The sequence below is a fragment of the Anser brachyrhynchus genome (genome assembly GCF_964034855.1).
Source record: "Anser brachyrhynchus genome assembly, contig: SCAFFOLD_372, whole genome shotgun sequence".
NCBI classification, from domain to species: domain Eukaryota; kingdom Metazoa; phylum Chordata; class Aves; order Anseriformes; family Anatidae; genus Anser; species Anser brachyrhynchus.
In genome coordinates this window covers 66,404-90,170 of record NW_027663931.1, presented here as the reverse complement: position 1 = coordinate 90,170, position 23,767 = coordinate 66,404, and the positions used below count along the sequence as shown (strand labels likewise).

Below are 23,767 nucleotides of genomic sequence, written 5' to 3'. Positions count from 1 at the left end.
AGAGTGAACGGCCTGGAGGAGCGAGGCATGGGGGGGGGGGGCCCAGAGGGCTTCTGGGAGGGGGCCTGGCATTAATTCCCCGGAACTAATTAGCGGGGTCCAGCGTGAGCAGCCCTAACGAGCGAGGGGGGGGGGGGGCTGGCAGCAGCTCCCTCTCCCCGCCATCAGTAGGTTCCAGTGTAAACGGCCCCCCCGCGGGGATTGGTGGCGGGCTGAAGGGGGGGGCACGGCCCCGGAACCGTTATCAGTAGGTTCCAGAGTCAACAGCCAAAAAGAGGGCTTGGGGGGGGGGCAGATTTTTTTCAGGGGGGGGGGCTCCATCAGCCTGCCCCCTGTCACCGCAATCAGTAGGTTCCAGAGTCAACAGCCCAAAATGGGGGGGGGAGTGGAGGGGGGGGGGAAGGTTTGGGGCAGGGTGGGGCCGGCGGCTCCCCCGGTCGCTGTCATCAGTAGGTTCCAGAGTGAACGGCCCAGAGCGGGGGGGGGGGGGGGGGGATAGGGGCGGGGGGGGGGGCTCACATCACGTCTCCCCGGGGGGGGGAGGGGCCAAAGGCACTGGGTGGGGGCGGGGCGGCGGGGGGGGGGCACGAGGAGGGGGGGGGGTTAGGACTGCATCTCGGCCCGCAGCATCCAGGGGAACCAGCAGCAGAAGAGTAGCCTGGGGGCGAGAGGGGGGCGCCGTGGGAATGGGGCGGGGGGGGCGCGGCCCCCACAAGGGGGTCCCCGTGCCCTCCCCCCCCCAAGGGGGTCCCCTCGCTGCCCCCCCCCCCCCCGGCCCCACCTGGAGAAGGAGCTCTCGGAGGCGATGTCCTTGGGGGTCCGCACGGCCGGGAAGTTGCGCTTGGGCTGCGACACTGCGGGGGGCACCGGGGGCGCCGGGGGGGCGCCGTCAGGGAAAACGGCCCCCGGCCAATCAGGGTGAGGGGCCCTCCACCAGCCGGCCAATCAGAGGGGAGCTTCCCCCAACAGCTGGCCAATCGGTGAAGCGCCCTCCGCCAGCCAGCCAATCAGAATGAACTTCCCCCACCACTTGGCCAATCAGTAAAGTTCCCTCCACCAGCCAGCCAATCAGAGTGAAGCACGCCCACACCAGATGGCCAATGACACTCCCCCCACCAGACGGCCAATCAATGACGCTCCCCCCACCAGCTAGCCAATCAGAAAGAAGCTTCCCCAAATAGCTGGCCAATCAGAATGAAGCTTCCCTCACCAGTTGGCCAATCAGTGAAGTTCCCTCCATCAGGTGGCCAATCAGATTGAAGCTTCCCCCACCAGTTGGCCAATCAGTGAAGTTCCCTCCACCAGCTAGCCAATCAGAGTGAAGCATCCCCTCCCACCAGCTGGCCAATCAGCGCAGACCTGTCCACCTCGCTGACCAATCAGACCCCCCCCGCCCCGCCAATCAGCAATAGCCTCTCTCTCTCCCCACCAGCCAATCAGCAGTGCTCCCTCACCTCACCAGCCAACCAGCAGAGTGGCCCCGCCCCCTCAGCCCCGCCCACCCCGGCTGCAGCCAATCAGCACGCACCGGTCACCTGCTGCGCCTTCTTCTCGGGGCCGTCCCCCGGCTCCTCCTTGGGGCCCCCGACCCTGGGGGGGGGGGAACAGGGGTCACTGGGGTCACCAGGGTCAGGGGCGGGGCCCCCCAGCGCCCCCCGGACCCCACACCCCAATGTCCCCATATCCCAATGTCCCCAATGACCCCAATGTCCCCAATGACCCCATATCCCAATGACCTCAATGACCCAATGTCCTCAATGACCCCAATGACCCCATATCCCAATGTCCCCAATGACCCCAATGACCCCAATGTCCCCAATGACCCCATATCCCAATGACCCCAATGTCCCCAATGTCCCCGATGTCCCCATATCCCAATGACCTCAATGACCCCAATGTCCTCAATGACCCCAATGTCCCCAATGACCCCATATCCCAATGACCCCAATGTCCCCAATGACCCCATATCCCAATGACCCCATATCCCAATGACCCCAATGTCCCCAATGTCCCCAATGACCCCAATGTCCCCCTATCCCCATGACCCCCATGTCCCCAATGTCCCCCATATTCCCATTGTCCCCATGTCCCCAATATGTCCCATATGCCCCTGTCCCCAATCTCCCATGCCCCAAATGTCCCCAACATCCCCAATGTCCCCGTAACCCCCATCCCCATGCCCCCAATGTCCCCATGTCCCCAATATGTCCCATGCCTCCATTGTCCCCATTCCCCACTTCCCCAATATTTCCCATGCCCCCAATGTCCCCATGTCCCCAGCGTCCCCATGTCCCCATATCCCCAGTGTCCCATGTCCCCATGCCCCCGATGTCCCCACCCCATGTCCCCATGTCCCTGATATCCCCATGTCCCCATGCCCCCAGTGTCCCCATGTCCCCATGCCCCATGTCCCATGTCCCCATGCCCCCAATGTCCCCACCCCATGTCCCATGTCCCTGATGTCCCCATATCCCCAATGTCCCCACCCCACGTCCCCATGTCCCCATGTCCCTGATATCCCCATGTCCCCATGCCCCCAGTGTCCCCATGTCCCCACCCCACGTCCCCATGTCCCCATGCCCCCGATGTCCCCACCCCATGTCCTCATGCCCCCAGTGTCCCCATGCCCCCGATGTCCCCACCCCATGTCCCCATGTCCCCATGCCCCCGATGTCCCCGCCCCATGTCCCCATGCCCCCAGTGTCCCCACCCCATGTCCCCATGCCCCCAGTGTCCCCAGTGTCCCCACCCCATGTCCCCATGTCCCCATGCCCCCAGTGTCCCCATGTCCCCATGTCCCCACCCCATGTCCCCATGTCCCCGATGTCCCCACCCCATGTCCCCACGTCCCCCCCCCTCGGCACCTCTGCACGCGGGAGGGGGGCGCGAAGACGCCGTGCTTGGGGGGGCAGGAGAAGTAGCGGACCCCGAAGACGGAGCCGTCGTGTTTGCCCCCGGCCGTGTCCAGCTCCACCCCGAACCAGTACCCTGGGGGGGGGGACACGGGGGGGGGGGGGGGGGGGCACGTGAGGGGGGGTGGGGGGGGGGGGCTGGGGTCTTGGGGGGGGGGGGTCCCAGGGGGATGTCCCATTGGGGGGGGGGGTGTCCTGAGGGGGGGGGGCATGGTGTGTGTGGGGTTCTTGGGGGATTCGCTGGGGTGGGCCCAAAGTGGGGGGGCCCTATGGGGGGGGTGTTGGGGGGGTGCTCCAAAGGGGGGGTCCCATGGTGGTGGTGGGGTCCTGGGGGGGGTCCCATGGTGGGGGTGAGGTCCTAGGGGGGTCCCACAGTGGGGGTGGGGGTCCTGGGGGGGTCCCATGGTGGGTGTAGGGTTCCTGGGGGATTCACTGGGGTGGTCCCAAAGTGGGGGGGCCCCATGGGAAGGGTCTCGGGCGGGGGGGTCCCTGGGGGAGGGATCGAAAATAGGGAGAGCCCCAAAGGGGGGGGTGTCCTGGGGGGGTCCCGTGGTGCGGGGGTGTCTCTTAAGGGGGGTGGTCCCAAAGTGAAGGGTGCCCATGGGGGGCGCCCCATGGGAGGGGTCTCTTGAAGGGGGGGGTCCCAAATGGGGGCTGCCCCCTGGGGTCAGGGATCCAGGGGGGTGCTGGGGGTCCCAGGGGGGGTCCCAGGAGCGGGGTCTCGAGGAGGGGTCCTCGGGGGGGTCCCATGGGGGTGTCCCAGGGCTGGGGGGGTCCCGGGGGGGGGGGGCTCACCGGGGGCGAAGTCGGTGCGCCCGTAGAACCGGGCCCGTCCCGGGCGCTGTCCGGCCACCAGCACCGCGTCCCCCGGGGCCACGCGGCGCCCCTCCCTGTCCAGCCACGCCCCCCCCCGCTTCCGGGGGGCTGCGGGGGGGCGGGGTCAGGCGGGACACGCCCACGCCCTGGCCCCGCCCCTCCCTGGCCCCGCCCCCCTCGTGGCTCCACCTTCCCTGGCCCCGCCCTGCACAACCCCACCCTCATTGGCCCCGCCCCTTCATGCCCCCACCCTCATTGGCCACGCCCCCACGGCCCCACCCTCGCTGGCCCCGCCCCCTTGTGGCCCCGCCCCCACTGGCCCCACCCTCATTGGCCCCGCCCCCTTGTGGCCCCGCCCCCACTGGCCCCACCCTCATTGGCCCCGCCCCCTTGTGGCCCTGCCCCCACTGGCCCCACCCCCTCATTGGCCCCGCCCCCTCGTGGCCCCGCCCCCACTGGCCCCACCCCCTCGTGGCCCCACCCTCATTGCCCCCCCTCCCCCGTGGCCTCGCCCTCCCAGGCCCCACCCCCACGTGGCCCCACCCTCCCTGGCCCCGCCCCCTCATGACCCCACCCACCCTGGCCCCGCCCCCGGTGCACGTGGGGGCGGAGCCAGCCAGGCCCCGCCCCCTGCCCCCCCCGGGGAGGGGGAGGGGGGGGGCGCACCTCGCTTGTCCTTGCGCGCCTTGGTGGGGGCGCGGGCTGGGGGCCCGGGGGGGCTGCGGGGGGGGGACGGCGCCGGCGGCTGCTCCTCAGCCTTGGAGATCTTGGAGACGGAGGCAAAGACGCCTGCGGGCACATAGACCAGTAAGGACCAGTACGGACCAGTATGGACCAGTACAGGCCAATACGGACCAGTACAGACCAATGTGGGGCAGTATGGCTCAGTACAGATCTGTTTGTATGGGCCAGTATTGACCCATATAGACCAGTACAGACTGATATGGAGCAGTACAGACCAGTATGGACCAGTACAAACCAGTATGGACCAGTACAGACCAGTATGGGGCAGTATGGCTCAGTACAGATCAGCACAGACCTGTTTGTATGGGCCAGTAAGGAGCCGTATAGAGCAGTACAGACCAATAGAGACCACTGCAGTCCAATACAGACCAGTATGGACCAGTATGGTCCAATATTGACCATCACAGACCTGTATGGGTCCATAAGGACCAGTACAGACCAGTACGGACCCACACAGACCAATACAGACCAGTATGAACAAGCAGGGGGCTACTAACACTCTATACAGCCCTAACAGACCAGTGCAGACCCCTATGGCCCAGTACGGACTTGTATGGGGCAATATAGGGCAGTATGGACCAGTATGGACCAGTACAGAGCAGTGGGGGCTGTTACCGCTCCGCACAGCCCCAGTACGGCCTGGGATGGACTGGTGCAGGCTCAGAGGCACCAGTACAACCCAGTATAACCCAGTACAACCCCATACCACCCAGCACAACCCCATATCACCCCATATAACCCAATACAAACCCATATAGCCCCATATAACCCAGTATAACCCAGTATAACCCAGTATAACCCAGCGCAGCCCCAGCCCATGACCAAGCGCCCCCCCCAGCGCCCCCCCCCCGGCCCCGTACCCTGCTTGGGGGGGCAGATGAAGTAGCGCACCCCCCCGACGCTGCCGTCGTTCTTGCCCTCGGGCTCGTCCAGCTCCACCCCCGCCCACTGCCCGCTGGCGAAGGCCGTGGTGCCGCAGAAGCGCAGGGTCCCCACCTGCGGGGGGGGGAGGGGGGCAGCACCCATGGGTGCCCCTGAAAGACCCCCCCCCCCCGTTCCCCCCTCCATGATGGGGAGCAGCCCCCCCCCCACACACACCGGGGAGCAGCAGGAGGGTCCCGGTGGGGGCGGTGCGCCGGGACCCCCAGCAGCCGTGGGTACCCTCAGGAGCCATTGAGGGCCCCAATAATCCTCTTCTTGCCCCAAACCCCCTCCATTCACCCCAAAACCCCTCAATTCACCCCCAAACCCCTCCATTCACCCCCAAACCCCTCCATTCACCCCCAAATCATTCAATTCAACACAAAACCCATCCATTGACCCCCAAACCATTCCATTCACCCCAAAACCCCTCCATTCACCCCAAAACCTTTCCATTCACCCCAAAACCCAGCCATTCACCCCAAAACCTTTCAATTCACCCCAAAACCTCCACCACCACGTCCACATCCCCATGCATGGCAGCACGAGGTTACACAGGCAGTGGTTTGGCAGCACGAGGTTACACAGGCAGTGGTTGCACCCACCATGGGTGCTGCTGCCCCCCTGGGTCCCCCAGCACCCATACGCACCCCAAACCCCATTGTGCACCCCTAAACCCCTCCATTCACCCCAAAACCCTTCCATTCACCCCAAAACCCCCCACACCATGCCCACATCCCCATGCATGGCAGCACAAGGTCGCACAAGCACCGGTTACACCCACCATGAGTGCTGCTGCCCCCCTGGGTCCCCCAGCACCCATGCGCACCCCAAACCCCATTGTGCACCCCAAAACCCCTCCATTCACCCCAAAACCCACCCATTCATCCTCAAACCCACCCGTTCGCCCCCAAACCCCGCTTTTTTCCCCCCAACCCCCCCCGTACCATGCCCACATCCCCATGCAGAGCAGCACAAGGTTGCACAAGCACCGGTTGCATCCACCATGGGTGCTGTTTGCTCCCTGGGTCCCCCAGCACCCATACGCACCCCAAACCCCATTGTGCACCCCAAAACCCCTCCATTCACCCCAAAACCCACCCATTCACCCCAAAACCCCCCGTACCATGCCCACATCCCCACGCAAGCAGCACGAGGTCGCACAAGCACTGGTTGCACCCACCATGGGTGCTGTTTGCTCCCTCGGTCCCCCAGCACCCATACGCACCCCAAACCCCACTGTGCACCCCCAAAACCCCTCCATTCACCCCAAAACCCACCCATTCATCCTCAAACCCACCCGTTCGCCCCCAAACCCCACTTTTTTCCCCCCAACCCCCCCCCGTACCATGCCCACATCCCCACGCAGAGCAGCACAAGGTCGCACAAGCACCGGTTGCACCCACCATGGGTGCTGTTTGCTCTCTGGGTCCCCCAGCACCCACACGCACCCCAAACCCCATTGTGCACCCCAAAACCCCTCCATTCACCCCAAAACCCTTCCATTCACCCCAAAACCCCACACACCATGCCCACATCCCCACGCAAGCAGCACAAGGTCGCACAAGCACCGGTTGCATCCACCACGGGTGCTGTTTGCTCCCTCGGTCCCCCAGCACCCATACGCACCCCAAACCCCATTGTGCACCCCAAAACCCCTCCATTCACCCCAAAACCTTTCCATTCACCCCAGAACCTATCCATTCACCCCAAAACCTTTCAATTCATCCCCCCCTCCTCCCCATGCCCACATCCCCATGCATGGTAGCACAAGGTCGCACAAGCACTTGGTTGCACCCACCATGGGTGCTGCTGCCCCCCTGGGTCCCCCAGCACCCATACGCACCCCAAACCCCACTGTGCACCCCCAAAACCCCTCCATTCACCCCAAAACCTTTCCATTCACCCCAAAACCCATCCGTCCACCCCAAAACCCTGCTTTTTTCCCCCCAACCCCCCCCGTACCACGCCCACATCCCCACGCAGAGCAGCCGCCGCTGCGCCCCGTCCCCATATCTCCCCGTCCCCATAACGCCCCCCATATCCCCCCCCCGGTGCCCATATCCCCCCCCCGCCGCACCTTGCCGCCCTCGATGCGCACGCGGTCGCCCAGCTGCAGCCCGAGGCAGAGCAGCATGAGGTTCCCGGGCAGGTTGTCGTAGTTGGGCAGGGTGACGCGGGGCAGGCTGCAGCTCAGCGGCACCGCGTCCAGCAGCAGCCGCCGCAGCTCCCGCGCCGCCAGCGCCGCCTCCGCCTTGTCCAGGGCCATGTCCGTGGGGTCCGGCACCACCTCCGCCGCCACCTGCCCTTTGCTGTTCTGCGGGGGGGGGGGGGGGGACACGGGACGGGACGGGGACGCCGCACAACGGGGAGGGTCCTAAACGGGGCGGCCGGCCCCCCCCAACCCGCCCCGGCACCGCTGAGAGCCCCCCTAAATCCCAGTAGCCCCGTTCCTCCTGGGAACCCCAGGGCGATGCTCCCGGTTCCCCTCAATATCCCAATGCCCTAAAGCCCCCCCCCCCCCCCCCAAGCCCCCGCTGGTACCCCAGTGCCCCCCAACATCCCAAGACTTCCCACAGCCCTCAGCACCCCAATATCTGGCACCCCAATTGCCCCCCCATACCCCTCAATTCCTCCAATTCCCAATACCCCCAGCACCCCCAAACACCCCTAAACCCCCTCAGTACCCCAATACCCCAATGCCCCCAGTGCCCTTAACACCCCCAGTACCCCCCCGTACCCCCAACGCCCCAAATCCTTCCCCACACCCCTCAACCCCTCCCGGTGCCCCCAGTGACCCAGTACTTCCAACCCCCCCCCAGTGCCCCTCAATACCCCAATGCTCCCAAAAGCCCCAGTGCCCCCAGTGCCCCCAAAACCTCTGAGCTCCCCAATACCCCATTTCCCCCCCCCCCCCAAAGCCCCCCAGTAGTCTCAATATCCCCAATACCCCTCGGTATCCCCATGCCCACAATAACCCCAGTACTCCCCGGTCCTCGCAGTACACCCAGTCGCTCCCAGTACTCCCAGTACCCCACTGCCTCCATACCCAGCAATACCCCTCCATACCCCAGACTCCCCAGTATCCCCATTAACCCCCAAAGCCTCCCAGTCCCCCAATGCCCCCGGTACTTCCAATACCCAATAAATACCCCAAATAACCCCCGATACCCCCAACACCCCTCGATATCCCATATCCCGATACCCCTCAGTATCCCCAATACCCCAAATATCCCACTACTTCCAACACCCACAAATACCCCAAATACCCCCCAACACCCCCAATATCCCTCAACGTCCCCAATCCCTCCCAAACCCTCCAGCACCCCAAACACCTCAAATTCCCAAATACCCCCAATGCCCCTTAATGCCCCCGATCCCCCTAGCACCCCCAAACACCTCAATATCCCCAATACCCCCCAATGCCCCAAATACACCCCGATTCCCCTTATTGCCCCCAGTCCCCCCAGCGCCCCCAAACGCCTACATACCTCCAACATCCCTTAATGCCCTCAATCCTTCCCAATCCCTCAGCGCCCCCAAAACACTTCAATACCCCAAATACCCCCCAATACCACTTAATACCCCCAATCCCCCCAGTACCCCCGAAGCCCTCCATATCCCCTATGCCCCCAACACCCCTTAATGCCCCAATCCCCCCAGCACCCCCAAACACCCCAATATCTCCAATTCCCCCAATATCCTTTAATGCCCCCGATACATCCCAATCCTCCCAGCACCCCCAAAACACCTCAAAACAGCCAATGCCCCCCAATATCCTTTAATGCCCCCAATACACCCCAATCCCTTCAGCACCCCCAAACACCCCCATATCCCCTTAATGCCCCCAATCCCCCCAGCACCCCCAAACACCCCCATATCCCCTTACTGCCCCCAATCCCCCTAAATACCCCCAATCCCCCCAGCACCCCCAAACACCCCCCATATCCCCTTACCGCCCCCAATCCCCCCAGCACCCCCAAACACCTCCATATCCCCTTACCGCCCCCAATCCCCCCAGCACCCCCAAACACCTCCGTACCCCAACCACCCCGTAAGGCCCCCCCGGCGCCCCCCGGTCCCCCGCAGCCCCCGCCCCGTGCCCGGTACCCGCAGGGCCGGGTCGGCGCCGTGCTCCAGCAGGCAGCGCACGGCGCCCAGGCACAGGTTGGAGGCGGCGATGTGCAGCGCCGTGCCGTGGCTGAAGTCGCTGCAGGTCGAGTGCAGCACTGCGGGGGGGGGGGGTCGGGAAATGAGGCACGGCCCACGGGACCCCCGCGCCCCATCCTCCCAGGGGACCCCAAAACCTTGCTCTGAGGGGACTCTGGTGTCCTCCCTCTGGGGAGCCCCGTGTCCTACGGCCATGAGACCCCAGTAGCTCTCTGCAGGGGACCCCAATGTCCTTCTCTCTGGGGATCCCAGCGTCCTACACCCAAGGGACCCCAACATCCCTCCCCCTGGAGACCCCAATGTCCTCCCCCTGGAGACCCCAATGTCCTTCCCCAGGGGACCCCAATGTCCTTCCCCAGAGGACCCCAATGTCCTTCCCCAGGGAGACCCCAACATCATTCCCCAAAAGACCCCAGTGTCCCTCCCCCTTGTGATCCCTGTGCCCTACGGCCAGGGGACCCCAATGCCTTTCCTCCAGGGGACCCCATTGTTCTATGGCCAGGGACACCAACATCCTTCCCCAGAAGACCCCAATGTCCTTCCCCTAGGGAACCCCAGTGTCCTACACCCAGGGGACCCCAATGTTCTTCCCCAGAAGACCCCAACGTCCTTCCCCCAGGGGACCCCAGTTGTCCTACACCCAAGGGACCCCAAAATCCTTCCCCAGCAGACCCCACTGTCCTATAGCCAGGGGACGCCCCCGTCCTTCCCCCTGGGGACCCCAATGTCCTTCCCTAGGGGACCGGGACCCCCCATCCTGTCCCCGTCCCCGCGGAGGGGGGGGGGGGGGCGCACCTCGGGGGGCGGCGGCGCGCAGCAGGGTGCGGATGAGCTCGGGGACGTCGAAGTAGGCGGCGTAGTGCAGGGCGTTCATGTGGGTCCAGCGGCTGCGCAGCGTCACGTCCCCCCCCAGCGCCAGCAGCCGCGTCGAGAGGCGCACGGCCGCCGCTGGGTCCCCTGCAGCACGGGGACACCGGGCGTGGGGACGGGGACACGGGGACGGGGACATGGGGACACCGGGATGGGGACGTGGGGACACCGGGCGTGGGGATGGGGACACCGGGACGGGGACATGGGGACACCGGGCTGGGGACATGGGGACACCGGGATGGGGACGTGGGGACACCGGGCGTGGGGACGGGGACACCAGGACAAGGACATGGGGACACCGGGCTGGGGACATGGGGACACCGGGATGGGGACATGGGCACACCGGGATGGGGATGTGGGGACACCGGGCGTGGGGACGGGGACACCGGGACAGGGACATGGGGACACCGGGCTGGGGACATGGGGACACCGGGATGGGGACATGGGGACACTGGGACAGGGACATGGGGACATGGGAACACCAGGATGGGGACATGGGGACACTGGGACAGGGACATGGGGACATGGGAACACCAGGATGGGGACATGGGGACACTGGGATGGGGACATGGGGACATGGGAACACCAGGATGGGGACATGGGGACACCTGGATGGTGACATGGGGACACTGGGACAGGGACATGGGGACACTGGGACAGGGACATGGGGATGGGGACATGAGGACACTGGGACAGGGACATGGGGCAACAGGATGGGGACATGGGGCATCGAGATGGGGACATGGGGACACTGGGATGGGGACACTGGGATGGGGACATGGGGACACCGGGACGGGGACATGGGGACATGGGAACACCGGGCTGGGGACATGGGAACACTGGGATGGGGACATGGGGACACCTGGATGGTGACATGGGGGCACTGGGAGAGGGACACGGGGATGGGGACATGGGGACACCAGGATGGGGACACCAGGATGGGGACATGGGGACACTGGGATGGGGACATGGGGCAGCAGGATGGGGACTTGGGGTATCAGGATGGGGACATGGGGCATTGGGATGGGGACACTGGGCCGGGGACATGGGGACACCGGGACAGGGACACGGGGACGGTGGAAGCGGGGATAAGAGATGGGGGGACACACCGCGGAGCTGGGTGGCACGGGGACAACGGGGACCGCCGAGGGGCTGAACCGTGGGCGCCCCCCCCCCCGCCCCCTCCCCGTGTCCCCCCCGTGCCCCCCCCCACCCCCCCGCACCCCCACCCACCCACGCCGTGGGCGCCCGCCTTGCAGGCGTAGTGCAGCAGCGTCATGTCCGTCAGCCCGTCGCGGTCGTTCACGTGGCAGCCGCGGCGCAGGATCTGCCCGGGCACACCAGTTACCCCCAGTCACACCAGTTAACCCCAGTCACACCAGTTACCCGCCCCAGTCACTCCAGTTACCCCCCCCAGTCACTCCAGTTACCCCCCCCAGTCACACCAGTTACCCCCCCCAGTCACACCAGTTACCCGCCCCAGTCACTCCAGTTACCCCCCCCAGTCACACCAGTTACCCCCAGTCACACCAGTTACCCCCCCCAGTCACACACCATAGCACCCTGCCCCCCATAGCACCCTGAACCCCCATAACACCCTGACCCCCCAGCACCCTGCCCCCCACAGAGCACCCTGACCCCCCCATAACCCCCTGCCCCCCAGCACCCTGACCCCCCCCCAGCACCCTAACCCCCCCCAGCGCCCTGACCCCCCTCCCAGCACCCTGAACCCCCCATAACAACCTGACCCCCCCATAACACCCTGCATCCCCCAGCACCCTAACCCCCCCCCAGCACCCTGCCCCCCCAGCACCCTGCCCCCCCATAACACCCTGCCCCCCCATAACACCCTGCCCCCCATAACACCCTGCCCCCCCATAACACCCTGCCTCCCCCAGCACCCTGACCCCCCCCCAAACACCCTAACCCCCCCCCAGCACCCTACCTCCCCCAGCACCCTGCCCCCCCAGCACCCTGACCCCATAACCCCCTGCCTCCCCCATAACCCCCTGCCCCCCCAACCCCCTGCCCCCCCCCATAGCACCCTGATCCCCCCCCCCACCCCCCGCCCCCCCGCCCCCCCCGGGACCCCCACCTCGTTGCCGATGACGTCGACGTTGTGCTGCACCTGGGGCACCCACTGGCGCAGGATGGCGAAGAGCTGCGGCACCGTGGTGCGCGGGTCCAGCAGGATCTCCCGGCACGCCGCGTCGTTGGGGTCGAAGAAGGTGAAGGCTGGGGGGGGGGAGGTGGGGGGGGGCACAATATTGGGGGGGGGGGACACACACCCACAATATGGGAGGGTGGGGGGGAGGGGCACCCCGCGGTGCACAACCCCGTATCAGCCATCAGAGAATCTCCACGCTGGGGGTGCCCGGGCTGCCCAGGGCAACCCCCCCGTCAGTGCTGAGCGGGTCCCCAGGGACCCCCAGGGTATGGGGACTGTCCCCAAGGTGGGGGGGGGCGGGGGGAGGACCCCAAAGAGTGTGGGGGACACCCCCACGGGGGGACACCCCCACGGCGCACAACCCCGTAGCAGCCATCGGAGAATCCCCCCTGGGTGCCTCTAACCACCCCCCCCATGAGGGTCCTTTGCCATGGAAGGGGTCTCTGTCCCCATGGGGGGGGGGAATCCCTATTTGGGGGGGGGGGTCCCCATGGGGGGGTCGTTCCACAAGGTGCACAGGGGACACCCCACCGTGCACAACCCCATAGCAGCCATCAGAGAATTCCCCCCCCTCAGGTCCCCCAGCATTCCGGGGGGGGGTCCCCTGTGCCCAGGGGGGGGGTCCCTGTGCCCCCCCACATGGCCCCCCGTCCCCCCTCAGCCCCATACCCCATAACCCATATGGGATACCCCATATGGGGGGGGGCGAATCTCCCCCCCCCCCCCCCCCTTCGTGATGGGGACGAGGGGCGGGGGTGCCCCGTGCCGGGCTGGGGGGGGGGCTCAGCGGGATGGGGGGGGCTCAGCGGGGTGGGGGGGGCTCAGCGGGGTGAGGGGGGCTCAGCGGGATGGGGGGGGCTCAGCGGGGTGGGGGGGCTCAGCGGGGTGGGGGGGCTCAGCGGGATGGGGGGGGCTCAGTGGGGTGAGGGGGGCTCAGCGGGATGGGGGGGGTCTCAGCGGGGCTGGGGGGGGGCGCAGCGGGGTCGGGGGGGGGCTCACCGTAGTCCTTGGGCAGCGGGGCGGGGGCCGCGGGGTGCACCACCGGCTTCTTGCGTCGCTCCACCACGGGGCTGGGGGGGTCGGGCGGCTGCGCCCCCCCCCGCCGGGGGGTCCCCCCCGCGCTCCTTGGTCATGGCGACGGCCTGGGGGGGGGGGAAAGAACGGGGGAGGGGGGGACGGGGCTGGGACCTCGGGGGTCCGGGCACCCGCCCCAGGTGGGGATAAAGGGGATTTGGGGGGGGGGGGAGAGGGGCACCCCTGGGGGGGGGGTGGGTGGGATTGGGGTGGGGGGGGATTGAGGATGGGATTGGGATTGGGGTGAGGATGGGGATGGGGATGGGGATGGGGATAGGATTGGGATTGGGATTGAGGATGGGATGGGATGGGATGGGATTGGGGTTGGGATTGGGGTTGGGATGGGGATGGGATAGGATTGGGATTGGGATGGGATGGGATGGGATGGGATTGGGGTGAGATGGGGATGGGGATGAGGATGGAATTGGGATTGGGATTAAGGATGGGATGGGATGGGATGGGATGGGATTGGGGTGAGATGGGATGAGATGGGATGGGGATGGGGATGGGATTGGATGGGATGGGATTGGATGGGATTGGGGTTGGGATGGGGATGGGATGGGGTTGGGATGGGGATGGGATTGGGATGGCAGATGGGATGGGATAGGATTGGGATTGGGATGGGATGGGATGGGATTGGGGTGAGATGGGGATGGGGATGAGGATGGAATTGGGATTGGGATTAAGGATGGGATGGGATGGGATGGGATGGGATTGGGGTGAGATGGGATGAGATGGGATGGGGATGGGGATGGGATTGGATGGGATGGGATTGGATGGGATGGGATTGGGGTTGGGATGGGGATGGGATTGGGATGGCAGATGGGATGGGATAGGATTGGGATTGGGATGGGATGGGATTGGGGTGGGGTTGGGGATGGGGATGGGATGGGGATGAGATGGGGATGGATTGGGATTGGGATGGGATGGGGATGGGATGGGGATGGATTGGGATTGGGATGGGATGGGGATGGGATGGGGAGAGAATTGGGGTGGGATTGGGGATGGGATGGGATTGGGAGGGAATTGGGGTGGGATTGGGGATGGGATGGGGTTGAATTGGGATGAGGATGGAATTGGGATGGGAATGGGATGGGGACAGGAACAGGGATGGGATGGGGATGGGGACGGGATGGAATTAGGATGGGGATGGGGTGGAATTGGGATGGGGATGGGATGGGGTGGAATTGGGATGGGATGGGGAGGGGAGGGGTTGGGATGGGGTGGAATTGGGATGCAGATGGGGATGGGATGGGGTTGGGATGTAGATGGAATTGGGATGGGGACGGAATTGGGGTGGGGATAGGATGGGATGGGGATGGGGTGGAATTGAGATGGGGATGGGATGGGGACAGGAACAGGGATGGGATGGGGATGGGATGGAATTAGGATGGGGATGGGGTGGAATTGGGATGGGATGGGATGGGGGTGGGGAAGGGATTGGGGTGGGGATGGGATAGGGATGGAATTGGGATGGGATTGGGATGGGATTGGGGTGGGGATGGGGATGGGATGGGGATGGGAATGGGATGGGGATGGGATGGAACTGGGGTGGGGATGGGATGAGTAAGGGACGGGGATGGGATTGGGATTCGGATGGAATTGGGATGGGGTTAGGATGGGATTGGGACGGGGGTGGAATTGGGGGGCAGATTGGGATGGGGATGGGATGCGGACGGGGCGGGGATGGGGTTAGGAAGGAATTGGGATGGGGCTGGGATGGGGCTGGGATGGGATTGGGATGGGATTGGGATGGGGATGGGGATGGGGATGGGGATGGGGATGGGATGGGGATGGGATGGGATGGGGCTGGGATGGGGCTGGGATGGGATTGGGATGGGATTGGGATGGGGATGGGGATGGGGATGGGGATGGGGATGGGATGGGGATGGGATGGGATGGGGCTGGGATGGGGATGGGATGGGATGGGGATGGGGCTGGGATGGGGATGGGGTTGGGATGGGATTGGGATGGGATGGGGATGGGATGGGGTTGGGATGGGATGGGATGGGATGGGGATGGGGTTGGGATGGGGATGGGATTGGGATGGGATGGGATGGGATTGGGATGGGATGGGATGGGGATGGGATTGGGATGGGATTGGGATGGAATGGGGCTGGGATGCGGATGGGGCTGGAACCGGGCCGCAGACGGCCCCGGGCCGGGGCTGGGAAGGAACCGGGCCGGTACCGGGCCGGGCGCTGGGCACCGCACGGGGGCTGCGGGGCCGGGGCCGGGCCGTGCCCTCCCCTCCCCCCCCCGCCCCCCCTCTCCCCTCCCCGGTTGCGATCGGGCCGGGCCGGGCCGGGCCCGGTGGTGCCCCCCCCCCCCCCATCCCCCCCCCCCCCCCCCCCGCCCCGCTCCCCCCGGTACCTGCCGGGGACGCGGCCGCCGGGCTGGGCTGGGCGCTGCGCGCATGCGCGGCCCGCCCGGGGGAGGGCGGTGGGGGGGGGGGCGCGGGGGCGGGGCTGGGGGGGGTATAGGGGCTATAGGGGGGCTATAGGGGGGCTACGGGGGCTATGGGGGCTATGGGGGGTGTAGGATCTATAGGGGGCTATGGGGGCTACAGGGGGGCTATGGGGGGGCTATGGGGGCTATAGGGGGGCTATGGGGGGGCTATGGGGGGCTATAGGGGGACTAGGGGGGCTATAGGGGCTATGAGGGCTATGGGGGCTATAGGATCTATGGGGGCTATGAGGGCTATGAGGGCTATAGGGGCTATGGGGGCTATAGGGGCTAGGGGGGCTATAGGGGCTAGGGGGGCTATAGGAGCTATAGGGGGGCTATAGGAGCTATAGGGGGGCTGGGGGGCTATAGGGGCTTTGGGGGCTATAGGGGCTTTGGGGGCTATAGGGGCTATACGATCTATGGGGGCTATAGGGGCTATAGGGGCTATGGGGGCAATAGGAACTATGGGGGCTATGAGGGCTATGGGGCCTATAGGGGCTATAGGATCTACGGGCTTGGGGGGGCTATAGGATCTATAGGGGAGCTATGGGGGCTATAGGGGGGCTATGGGGGCTATAGGAACTATGGGGGCTATGAGGGCTAGGGGGTCTATAGGATCTATGGGCTAGGAGGGCTATAGGGGCTATAGGATCAATGGGGGCTATAGGGGGCTATATGGGCTATGGGAGTGTGGGGGCTATAGGATCTATGGGGGCTATGAGGGCTATAGGGTCTATGGGGTCTATAGGGGCTGTAGGATCTATGGGGTTATGGGGGTTATGAAGGCTATGGGGTCTATAGGAGCTATGGGAGCTATAGGGGTTATGGGAGCTATAGAGTCTATAGGGGCTATAGGGCTTAGGGGGGCTATAGGATCTATGGGGGCTATAGAGGCTATGGAGGCTATAGAATCTCTGGGGTTATGGGGGCTACGAGGGCTATGGGGTCTATAGGAGCTATGGGAGATATAGGGGTTATTGGGGCTATAGGGGCTATGGGGTGTATAGAGGACATAGGGCTTATAGGGGCTATAGAGACTTTAGGGGCTATAGGGCTTAGGGGCTATAGGATCTATGGGGGCTATAGGGGTTAAGGGGGCTGTAGTGGTTGTGGGGGTTAAGGGACCATGGGACCTATGTGGACATGGGGGCTATGGGGACTATAGGGGCTCTGGCAGCTATGGGGGTTATTTGGGGGCTATGGGGACTATAGGGGCCACGGCATCTCTGGGGACTATGGGTAATATAGGGGCTATAGGAGCTATTTGGGCTATGGGGCTGTAGTGCTGGAGGTTATGGGGGGGTGTAATGGGGCTGAGGGGGTATGGGGGCTGCAGAGCAGGTGTAGGGGCTATATGCCATGAGGAGCACCTACGGGGGCTATAGGGGACAAGAAGAAGCTATAGGGGCTATAGGGGTCAAAGAGCAAGTTTGGAGGCTATAGTGGCTGCAGAGCAGCTATAAGGAACTATAGGGCGCTATAGGGGACAAGGAGCTGGTTTGGGATCCGTGGAGCTGTATGGGCTGCAGAGCATCTATAGGGGCTGAGAAGCAACTATAGGGGCTATAGGGGAATACAGGGAACCAGGAGCAGCTATGGGGGCTGTGGGATCCATAGGGACTGCTGAGCAGCTATGGGGGCTATAGGGTACAAGAAGTAGCTATGGGGCCATAGGAGCTGCAGGGCAGCTGTAGGGGTTATAGGGGATGAGAAGCAGCTACGAGGGCTATAGGGGACTACAGACGACAAGGCACCGCTTTGGGATCCGTGGGAGCTACAGAGAAGCTATGGGGGCTATAAGGGACAAGAATCAGCTATAGGGATCTATAGGGGATGAGGAGCAGCCTTGGGGGCTATGGGAGCTGCAGAGCAGCTATAGGGGACTATAGGGGATGAGGAGCAGCCTTGGGGGCTATGGGAGCTGCAGAGCAGCTATAGGGGACTATAGGGGCGAGGGGCAGCTATTAGAACCGTGGGGGCTGCAGAACATCTATAGAGGGCGTGCAGGACAAGCAGCAGCTATAGGGGCGATGGGAAGCTATAGGTGCCGAGGGAAGCATAGGGGCTGCAGAGCAGCTATAGGGGGCTGTGGGGGCTATAGTGGCCCACGAGCAGCTATAGAGGCTCTGGGAGGGGCCTATAGGAGCTGGGCTATAAAGGACCAGGGGCAGCAGCGGGAGCAGCAGAGCACCTATGGGGACCTATAGGCTCCGGGAAGGGGCTACAGAAGCCGGGGAACAGTTCCATAGGGGCCCGAGGGCTCTCCAGGGAGCTGCGTGGGGAGGGGGGGGGTAGAAGGCAGAGGGCAGCTATAGGGGGCTGGAAGGAACCTATAGGGGGCGGGGAGGAGTTAGAGGGTCTGCAGAAGGGCTGGGGGGGGCGCCCTGGGCTGTATGGAGGCTATAGGGGCAGGCCGGGGAGCGGCTATAGGGGCAGGGAGGCCGCAGGGACCTAGGGACGGACACAAGGCAGCGCCCCCCCCCCCCCCCCCCCCCCCCAGGGATCTATAGGGTACGGGGGCAGGCCCCCCCCCCAAAGTATCTATAGGGTACGCCTCCCCCCCCAAGGATCTATAGGGTACGGCCGCCCCCCCCCCCGGATCAATTGGGTACGGGGGCGCGGCCCCCCCGCCCCCCCCCCCGAGGGCAGCCCCCCCCCCCCCCCCCCAGGATCTATAGGGTACGTCCCCCCCCCAGGATCTATAGGGTACGGGGGCAGGCCCCCCACCCCCCAAAGATCTATAGGGTATGGGCCACCCCCCCCCCAAGGATCTATAGGGTACGGGGGTGCGCCCCCCCCCCCCCCCCCCCGGGCTGGGTGTCACACGCAGACCCCCCCCCAGGCGCTTTCCGTCCTTTATTAAGGGGGGGGGGCGCGCCCCCGCCCCCGCCCCCCCCCGTTTTAACAAAATAAACCCGAAATACAAAAATAGGGACCCCCCCCCCCCAACCCGCACCCGAGGGGGGGGGACACGGGGGTGGCACTGGGGACACCTCGCGGTCCGAGGGGGTGACATCGGGGGGGGGGGGGGGGGGGGGGGCAGCACGGGGTGGGCAACGGGGGTGCCCCCCCCCCCGGAGGTTGGGGACCGCCCCCTGGTTTTGGGGGGGGTCCCTTGGGTTCAGGGGGGTCCCCCGGTTTGGGGGGGGGTCCCTGGCTTCGGGGGGGGTCCCCTGGTTTCTTGGGGGGTCCCTTGGCTTTGGGGGGTGTCCCCTGGTTTCGGGGGGGGTCCCCTGGCTTCAGGAGGGGGCCCCCCGGTTTGGGGGGGTCCCCCGGCTTCGGGGGGGGGGAGCCCTGGCCTTGCGGGGTGTCTCCTGGTTTCGGGGGGGGTCCCCTGGCCTCAGAGGGGTCCCCTGGTTTTGGGGGGGGTCCCCTGGTTTTGGGGGTGTCCCCTGGCTTCGGGGGGGGTCCCCTGGTTTTGGGGGTGTCCCCTGGCTTCGGGGGGGGGGGGCCCTTGGCTTTGGGGAGGGTCACCTGGTTTTGGGGGGTCCCCTGGCTTTGGGGGGGGGGGCCTGGCTTCGGCGGGGTCCCCTGCTTTTGGGGGGGTTCCCCCGGTTTGGGGGGTGTCCCCTGGTTTTGGGGGGGGTCCCCTGGCTTCAGGGGGGGTGTCCCCTGGTTTGGGGGGTGTCCCCTGGCTTCGGGGGGTGTCCCCTGGCCTCCGGGGTGCCCCCTGGCTTCAGGGGGGTGTCCCCTGGCCTTGGGGGGGGTCCCCTGGCTTCAGGGGGGGATCCCCTGGTTTGGGGGGTGTCCCCTTGCCTCGGGGGGGGGGTCCCCAGCTCCACGCGACGCCCCCCGAGCACAGCAAAGCGTCCCCGGCACCCGGCCACGGTGCCACCGCGTCACGGGCACTGTGGGCCGAGGCCACCCGGCGTCCCCGGTGTCCCCAACGTCCCCGGTGTCCCCGGGGGGGGCACGGCGTAGAGCAGCGCGTCCTCGGCCCGCCCGCAGATGATGGTGACGGCGCCGGCGGGCTCCGGTGGCTCCGGCTGCAGGCAGGCCTGGGGGGGGGGGGACACAGAAGGTGACAAGGGGGGGACAGCGCGAGGACACCTCCGCCTCGTCCCCGCCGGGGGTTGGGCTGCGGTGGGAGGGCGGCACCCTTTTGGGGACCCTTCACCCTTTGGGGACAGCGTCACCCCTTTGGGGACAGTGCCACCCTTTAGGAACCCTTCACCCTTTTGGGGAATGTGTCACCCTTTGGGGACCCTTCACCCTTTTAGGGATAGTGTCACCCCTTTGGGGACGGCATCACCCTTTGGGGACCCTTTACCCTTTTGGGGACCTTTCACCCTTTTTGGGGATTGGCATCACCCCACAAGGGACAGCGTCACCCTTCTGGGGACGGCGTCACCCTTTTGGGGACCCTTCACCCTTTTGGGGACAGCGTCACCCCTTTGGGGACGGCGTCACCCTTTTGGGATGCTTCACCCTTTGGGGACGGCGTCACCATTTTGGGGAATGGTGGCACTAGGGATGGCGGCACCCCTTTGGGGACGGCGTCACCCTTTTGGGGACCCTTCACCCTTTGGGGAATGGTGGCACCCTTCTGGGGACCCTTCACCCTTTTGGGGAATGGTGGCACCCTTCTGGGGACCCTTCACCCTTTTGGGGAATGTGTCACCCCTTGGGGGAACGCTTCACCCTTTGGGGACGGCGTCACCCCTTTGGGGACAGTGCCACCCTTTGGGGACCCTTCATCCTTTTGGGGATAGCGTCACTCCTTTGCGGATGGTGTCACCGCGTGGGGGAACGCTTCACCCTTTTGGGGACGGCGTCACGCTTTTGGGGACCCTTCACCCTTTTAGGGATAGTGTCACCCCTTTGGGGACGGCATCACCCTTTGGGGACCCTTCATCCTTTTGGGGGACAGCGTCACCCTTTTGGGGACAGCATCACCAGGGATGGCGGCACCCTTTTGGGGACGGCGTCACCCTTTAGGAACCCTTCACCCCTTTGGGGACAGTGTCACACCTTTGGGGATGGCGTCACCCCTTTGGGGACCCTTCACCCTTTTAGGGACTCTTCACCCTTTGGGGGACACCGTCCCCAGGGATGGTGGCACCCTTTTGGGGTCAATGTCACCCTTTGGGAACCCTTCACCCTTTTGGGGACAGCGTCACCAGGGATGGTGGCACCCTTTTGGGGACGGCATCACCCTTTGGGGGAACGCTTCACCCTTTTGGGGACGCCGTCCCCAGGGATGGCAGCACCCTTTTGGGGTCTGTCACCCTTTGGGAACCCTTCACCCTTTTGGGGAATGCTTCTCACCCTTTGGGGGACAGCGTCACCCCTTTGGGGGACACAGCCACCCTTTAGGAACCCTTCACCCTTTTGGGGATAGCGTCACCCCTTTGGGGACAGTGCCACCCTTTGGGGACCCTTCGCCCTTTTGGGGGCCAGGCGCCACCCACCTCCTCGAGCAGCTCGAGCCCCCCGCGGGGCAGGGGGCCGGCGTGGCGCAGCTGCTCCAGCAGCCCCTCCATGGCCTCCAGGCGGGCGCAGTGGCGCCGGTGCCGCTGCTGCAGCACCTTCACCTTGCGCTGCAGCACCAGCACCACGCCCAGCAGCTCCCCGGTGCTCAGCTCGCCCCGCGCCGCCTCCGCCTCCGCCACCGGCACGGCGGAGACGAGGGGCAGCGGCAGGGCGGGCGACGCCAGCGGCTCCGGCGCGGCGGCGGCGGCGGGGGACGGTCTCGACGTACGCCAGCACCGGCGGCGGCACCGCCGCGGCCGCCTCGCCGCCGCGCTCCGCCAGGGCGCGCGGGGCCGGGCTCGGCGCCGGGGACTCCTCGGGGACCCCCAGTTCCAGCGGCTGCAGGGGGCGGGCGGCGGGCGAGGCGGGCCGTAGGGGGACGGTCACGGCCTCTGGCGCGGCGCGGTCGGGGTCGGGCGGCTGTGCCGGTGCCGCCGGTGCCGCCCGGTTCTCCGGCGGGGGGTGCTCAGGCTGGGGGGCGGCCGGGGGCTTGCCGGGACTCGGTCGTTTCTGCAAGAGGGGGGGGAATAAAATAGGATCACGCGCCCCTGGGCGATCCCGCAGCGAGCGAGCGGGGACGGTTGTGCACAGAAATCCCCGTTTGGGGTGCCCTGAGGCGACGGGTCGCCTTCTGGGGGGCTTCCCAACGTCGCTGGGGGGCTTCTAAATCCCTCCGGGGAGCTGCTAGCCCCCCTCCGGTCCCCTCCGCAGGGGGTCGCTCCCCCAGAGACCTTCTAGACCCTTCTGAGGGGGCTCCCAGAGGTCCCTAGCGTCTTCCAGGGACCTTCCAGACCCTTCCAAACGCCTCCGAGGAGCTCCCAGACCCCTCTGGGACACCTCCAGGGGGCTCATCCCTTTCCCGGGGGCTTTGGGACGATTCCGGGAAGGATCTCGGGAGCTTCCAGACCCTTCCAGAAAGCCACTGTGTGCTTCTAGAGCCCCCGGAGCCGCTCCCAGGACCCCCCGAGCCGCTCCCAGGTCCCCCCGAGCCGCTCCCAGGACCCCCCGAGCCGCTCCCAGGACCCCCCGAATGCTTCTGCGCCCTCCTAGACCCGTCTGCGGGTCCTTCTGGAGGCTTCCGGAGCCGTCAGGAGTCCCGAGGGCAGCGAGGGGCTCACCGGGGGGGCGCCGGGGCCGGGGAAGATGGTGGGGACGGCGTCGGGCCGCAGGTAGCGCACGCCCCAGCGGTACTCGAAGCAGGAGGGCTCGAAGTGGTCACTGCAGAGGTGCTGGTGCCGCGTGGGCACCCAGTGCTCCTGCCGCATCTGCGCCAGCCATCGCCGCAGCCGGGCCGCGTCCTGCAGCGGGAACCTGCAGGGGGGAGGGTAAAGGAGTCAAAAGGGGGGGGGGTCTGGCGGGGTGGGGGTGACAGGGGGTTGGGGAGGGGGGAATCTGGGGTGAAAAGGGGTTTGGGGGGGGAATCTGGAGGTGAAAAGGGGTCGTGGGTGGGAATCTGGGGGTGAAAAGGGGTCGTGGGTGGGAATCTGGGGGTGAAAAGGGGGTCGGGGGGGAATCTGGGGGTGAAAAGGGGACCCTGGGGGCAGGGGGAGGGGTCTGGGGGTGACAGGGGACCCCGAGGGGGTGTTGGGGGTGACAGGGGACCCGGGGGGGGGGGAGGCTGGGGGTGACAAGGACCCCGAGAGGGGGCTGCCGGGGGTAATAGGGGACCCAGGGGGGGAATCTGGGGGTGATAGGGGACCCCGGGGGGCGGGGCTGGGGGTAACAGGGGACCCGGGAGGGGGCTATCGGGGGTGACGGGGACCCCGGGGGGGGGGTCTGGGGGTGACGGGGACCTCGGGGAGGCTGAGGAGGGGACCCGGGGGGGGGGGGGGGTGGTTCCGAGGCACCAAGGGAGCAAGGAGCGGGCCCAGAGCCTGCAGCCCGGCCCCCCGGAGCCCCCCAGAAGTCCCCCCGGAACCCCCAGGAGCCCCCCGGAACCCCCCAAAGCCCCCCCAGGAACCCCCCCGGTACCGACTTGTAGAAGCTGAGGCGGCGGCCGGGGCCCCGGGCCTGCCCCGCCGCGTTGGAGCAGTTCGGGGCCCGGCACGACTTGGGCATGGCCGCCGCCGCCTCCCCGCGGCCTTGCGTCAGCACGCACGGCGGGCGGCGCATGCGCAACGGGGCCGCCGGCGGCGCCGTCGCCCTAGCAACGGTCGCTCCGCGGATGGGCGCA

General features: G+C 66.3%; 2 protein-coding genes across 2 annotated transcripts; both read right to left on the bottom strand.

The window, feature by feature from the left end:
• Positions 1-419: 419 nt before the first annotated feature.
• On the bottom strand, positions 420-13,729 carry CLIP3 (CAP-Gly domain containing linker protein 3; the record flags this gene model as incomplete). The annotated part of the gene is made up of 13 exons (XM_080608745.1): positions 420-658; positions 782-854; positions 1,529-1,590; positions 2,865-2,988; positions 3,708-3,836; positions 4,395-4,517; positions 5,333-5,468; positions 7,474-7,710; positions 9,504-9,622; positions 10,359-10,520; positions 11,667-11,760; positions 12,529-12,668; positions 13,600-13,729. Coding segments are annotated over 13 exons (1,584 nt in total), but the record flags the coding sequence as incomplete, so codon positions are not given.
• Positions 13,730-19,433: 5,704 nt separating this feature from the next.
• On the bottom strand, positions 19,434-23,722 carry THAP8 (THAP domain containing 8). Its single transcript, XM_080608756.1, is given in 5 exon segments — positions 19,434-20,120; positions 21,534-21,809; positions 21,811-22,104; positions 22,713-22,905; positions 23,570-23,722. Coding segments are annotated over 5 exon segments (1,059 nt in total). The 5' UTR covers positions 23,707-23,722; the 3' UTR covers positions 19,434-19,961.
• Positions 23,723-23,767: the final 45 nt, after the last annotated feature.